Source organism: Zeus faber (assembly GCF_960531495.2).
Source record: "Zeus faber genome assembly, chromosome: 5".
NCBI classification, from domain to species: Eukaryota; Metazoa; Chordata; class Actinopteri; order Zeiformes; family Zeidae; genus Zeus; species Zeus faber.
This window is the reverse complement of record NC_137192.1, coordinates 11,168,738-11,173,618: the sequence shown is the minus strand read 5'-3', so window position 1 is coordinate 11,173,618 and position 4,881 is coordinate 11,168,738. Positions and strand designations below refer to the sequence as shown.

Sequence of the window (4,881 nt, the reverse complement as noted above, 5' to 3'; positions counted from 1 at the left end):
TGTTTGGTTGCATTTCAAAAGTGATGCTTTGCACTTTTGTGCAAGTGTTGCACTTTACTGAGAGATTTTTTTATTACAAGGTTTGTCTTTAATTTTAAGCAGCTGTTAATAAAATAATTACACTGTTAAGCTTAGTTTGGTTGGATGTATTTTTGACTTGATACAAATGTTTTTCTAAACGGTTAGTGGATTACAACATATCGTTTGATATTGATCGTATGCCCCTAAATCGAGACGTGTCGTAGCAAAAATTGTGATACCTGCAAATATCCAATCGTTGCCTTAAGAATGGGAACTGTATCGAACAGTGGCAAAGCCAGAGGTTTACACCCCCACTCGTAACCCTGTGGGACAATGGACGTTTTTGGACCAAACAGTTCTGGGGACTCCCTGGGCAGGAACTGGGCAGGTCCCCTAAGAACTAAATACCTTCAAGGGCTTTATTTCTGGTTCGCAGTAGGAACGCTGAAGTGACGTAAGCCAACGGGGTTTCAGCATGAGTTTCGTGTTCCATGTTGCATTATGTGTATAAACTTTAACAAATTTCCCCTCAGTCCACCAAAATCTGTTTCTGAATAAATCTAAAGAGAGAAATAATCAATTTAATTGCCAAATCTTCGCTGTTATTAGATCTACAAGATGTAGTTTGGACGTTTGTTCCGACTTTCGTAAGGCACGGGCACGCATGGGGATTTTTTGTGTCATTCATTTAATGTCAGAAAACAAAATAAATTAAATAAACAAACCTACAATAAAAACACTATATTTATTGTTTTTATAAGTTATTGTTTTATTGGTGCTGACAGTTCATGGGCTGGTTGCTGCCCAAAGCGATGCGACTCGGTCGGGCCGCATCAAGGTCGGGGTGGAGGGGCGATATGTTAATGTTTTGGAAATAAATTGTGTGTAAATAAAGACATAATAAATTTAAATTAGTCTTTAAAAGAGTCTTATTTTTGCTGAGGTTGTTGTTATTGTCTTACACAGTTTTTTTTAAATTGCCGTTGCTGGTGCTGCATTGGCTCTTGGTTCCACCAATCACCGTGCACTTACGCCACTGAAGGTTCTTCTTGTGTCGGTTAGTCCCTGCCCTGGAGTAGGAGCTAAAAAAGTTCCCCAACAACGGTGTTCGATCGTTCCCAGTTCCTGCAGTGCGGACACAAAAAAAAGGGGCCGTTCCTCCATAAGTTCTTAGTGCCCTTGGCTTGATCTTCAGGCCTGGCCACTCTTAATGGACACAGTAGGTGCCCACTGTTTCCCCCCTCCTCCCGCCACCCTTCTCACCCCTCCATATTTTTACCGCACACACACCATTAAAACAGTCGTCCTCCCGCAACCTATTTGGCTCTGATGTCCGTCTGCCTGTCCGTCCGTCCCCCACCCTGGGACCCCCCGCCGCCCTGTCACAGTGGCCCGTCTCAGTTTTTTCCCAGGATTCACACACCGAATGAGGTGATGGGATGGGGGAGGACGAGGTGCGTACGGGGGTCCCCAATGGACGCACCTCTCTCAGACGTGAACTGATGGAGTGCACTCGAACTATCACGGTTTCATGCTCCTTTGCCTCCCACCCCTACACACACACTCCTCCTGTGATGGAGGTCTGCAGGGTAAGGGCGCCTTCCGCCTGAGTGACCCTGTGGCTTGTGAGTTTGTTTAGACTGCATAATTCATGAAGGGTGACACCACCGCGCTGCTAGCGAGCCGTTTCATGTGATTGTCCATTACAACGTGTAGAGTAGTGGCTGGAAGGACATGGCACAGGGGGTGGAGCTGGTTAGAGGACAGGAGTGGGGTGTTTCCACTGGGAGAACCAGCTCTCTCTCTCTCTCTCTCTCTCTCTCTCTCTCTCTCGTCTCTGCGTTTGGTGACAGCGTGTGGCGCCATCTTTTCAAACCTCTTAAACTGTGTTTCTCTTTCTTCTGTGTTTTAGTTTGTTGTTCTCTTAATGATGTGTATCTGTCAGTGTCCCCGCCGGCCGTTCCTTTCCACCAGAGTCACCATCTCCGGTGTTCCTCCGTTCATACCGCACGAGGCGCTGGAGAGCGAGCTCCGGGGGCTTGGAGAAATCGCCAGCCCGTTTCGAAAACGTAGCTCCGGGCTCCAGTGAGAAATTAAAACATGTTCAGTCTCTGAGGAGACAGGTGTTTATGTTCCTGACGTCGCCAAGATCAGCCTCTAGAAGTATCGTTCAGGGTAAAGCACGATACTGGTCAGAGTGAATGCTTTGAGTGTGGAGACATCCAAGCATCGTCGGAATGTCTCCAGTGGAACAGAGCGGCCCTGTGGTTCCCAGCGGGGCAGCGGGTAGCGGCTCCTGGGTGGAGCGACAGGAGGTGAGGAAAGAGGCTGGAATGGATCAGATCAGCACCACTGACAGTCGGAGGCATGAGGAGGACGAGGAGGAGAGGGGGGATGATTCCTACGGCATGTCTCCCACAGACTCTCAGAGCCCAACTGACGTGTACACACTGGAGGGAGTCACTTCCTTTCTCGATGAAACTTTGGGAAAATCGGTTAACGTCAATGACTACTTTCCTGATCGAATACATTTATCAAAAGTGCTTCTGCTTTACAGAAAGCAATAGGTTTTGATAGTTTGGACGAGAAAAAACGGTAGAGGCTCAGAAAGCATGTAACCATGCTGTGAAAGGTCCTGGTGCAGAAAAGATGGTAAAAAAAAGGTTAAAAACGAATCGATAAAAATGTATCACCTGGTGGTGTTCTTCCTCTGTCTGTCCCATCTGTACATTTTTCTGTTCAACTCGTTACTTTCCTACTTGGGTTTTCTGAGCCTGGGGTCTTTGAATATTAATGGTGGGAGGGACAGACAGAGAAGAGCAGTAGCTTTTGAACTACGTCAACAGAAAAAGTTTGATGTTTTCTCCCTTCAGGAAACACAGATTTAGACAATGAGGTGGAATGGGGCTTAGATTGGACAGGGCAGCTTTGTGCTGGAGTAGCTATATTATTTTCGGTTAGTTTAGGTGTCCACATTCTGTCTACAGCAGAAATAGTAAAGGGCAGGGTGCTGATGGTGAGGGCCGAATTAGAGGGAAATGTTCTTTGTTTTTTAAACATGCGGTGAATAAAGCCACTGAACGATTACTTTTTTTAAACCAGTTTAAAGGACACTCTAGCACAGAAATATCACAAGGACTTCATCATTAAAGGAGGGGATTGGAACTGCACAGTACATTTCACTTTAGACAGGACAAGTGAGGAGCCACATCTACCATCAGCCACCATTTTATCAGCTTTATTGGCACAGTTTGATTTAATTGACACTTGGAGGGTTCAGAATTTAGACACAAGGCAGAACACCTGGGTGAAAGTTGCGGGTGGTAGAGTCAGTGCTGCTAGGCTAGACGGGTTTTACCTAACCAAGAACATCAGCACTAGGTCAGTGAGAGGCAGGATTTCACCGGTCGGCTTTACAGATCATCATTACAATTATATTTAAGTCCGTGACCTCACCTACAAAGAAACACCTCATTCTGGCATTTCAATGTAAAACTTTTGCACACCTTTTTTTTGTCAAACTTTCAAAGAATTTTGGAAGACATTTAAGACAAGACAATCACCTTATGACTCTTTAGGTCAGTGGTGGGAGATAGGAAAAGGAAAAGCACAAACTAGAGTTTTCTGCCAACAATATACAGCATTTTCCTCATCCAGCATCAGATCTACTATTCATGAATTCATGAATGAATAAGAGAGAGAAATACAAAACATAGAACTACATTTATTGATAAATAATAACCCCCAGAATATTAATAACTTACAAGAGAGAAAACGGGAACTTAGTTTATTTTTAAAGGAGACTGTAAATGGGGCCTTGGTTAGAGCACGGTTCAAAACTCTCAAGAACATGGATGCCCCAAGTACTTTTTTCTTTAATGTGAAAAAGACAGTCTCTCAGAGAAAGCACATGGCCTGCCTACGCCTGCCCGATGGACGAGTGACCACTGACCCCACGGAGAGGAGGAGACGCTCAGTGGACTTCTACACTGCCCTTTACAGGGCCGAGGAGAGCGACCAGGGAAGCATTGAGTTCCTCCTGGAGGGTCTGCCCCAGGCGGGGGCAGAGGAACGGGTCGGCGCTGGACTCCGCCATCACATTTGAGCAGTTGTAGAACAACTCTCTTCGGGGCGGGCACCGGGGCTTCCCGTGGAGATTTATAAACATTTCGGGGACAAACTGGGAGAGGATTTTTTTGCCAGTGGAATGATGAATATTGTACAATTTTTTGTGGGTATGTTTTCCCCTCTCTAATTGTCTCTCCTGAATAGGGGACTGGCAGGAGGAGGGTGGGCTCCTTCTGTCCTTTGCAAATCCAGTGCTGGAGGAGTTAAAAACTATCAGCAAGAAAGCAGCACATCACGCATGTGTCAAAGTGTCACACTTACACTCTCTGGCAGTGATAAAGATGTTGAGGTGCACTGAGGTTTTTGGCCCAGGCTCTTCACTGAAAGGCAGCTGGCAATCCCTGGACAAAACCCCCCGTTGATAAGCGGACGGGTGACCTCCGGTGGAGGATTGTACATGGGGCGATAGCTACGAACAGACATGTGGCACATCTGGATCCTAGTGTAGAGGAGGGCATGGATAGTGAGTCCATAGAGCGCCTATTTGTTCAGTGTACCAGGTTAGGGGGTTTGTTTTCATAACTCGAAGTGGTTCAATGATTTTGGGACAATGTTCTTGTTTGGTATTTTTGTATTTGGACCCAGGTACACGGCCAGGAAGCAACTGGTGCTTGTCCTGATCATTTTTTAGGAGTGGCCAAACTCCCCATCTGGAAAACCAGGAAGAACAGGATCCACAATCAGGGGTCGGTGGATCCTCTCCAGATGATGGCAGGGCTTTTATAAACTCAT

The 4,881-nt window shown here is 46.1% G+C and overlaps 1 protein-coding gene across 1 annotated transcript in view; it reads left to right on the top strand.

Annotated features, from left to right (window-relative positions):
- The window catches only part of LOC307230526 (monocarboxylate transporter 2-like), a gene marked incomplete at both ends in the record, with an annotated part of 45,798 nt that extends 43,688 nt beyond the window's left edge, over positions 1 to 2,110 (top strand). Inside the window, one exon of the mRNA XM_080000962.1 lies at positions 1,934 to 2,110. Coding sequence (XP_079857088.1) covers positions 1,934 to 2,110 — 177 coding nt within the window. The remainder of the gene's footprint in view (positions 1 to 1,933) is intronic.
- Positions 2,111 to 4,881: the final 2,771 nt, after the last annotated feature.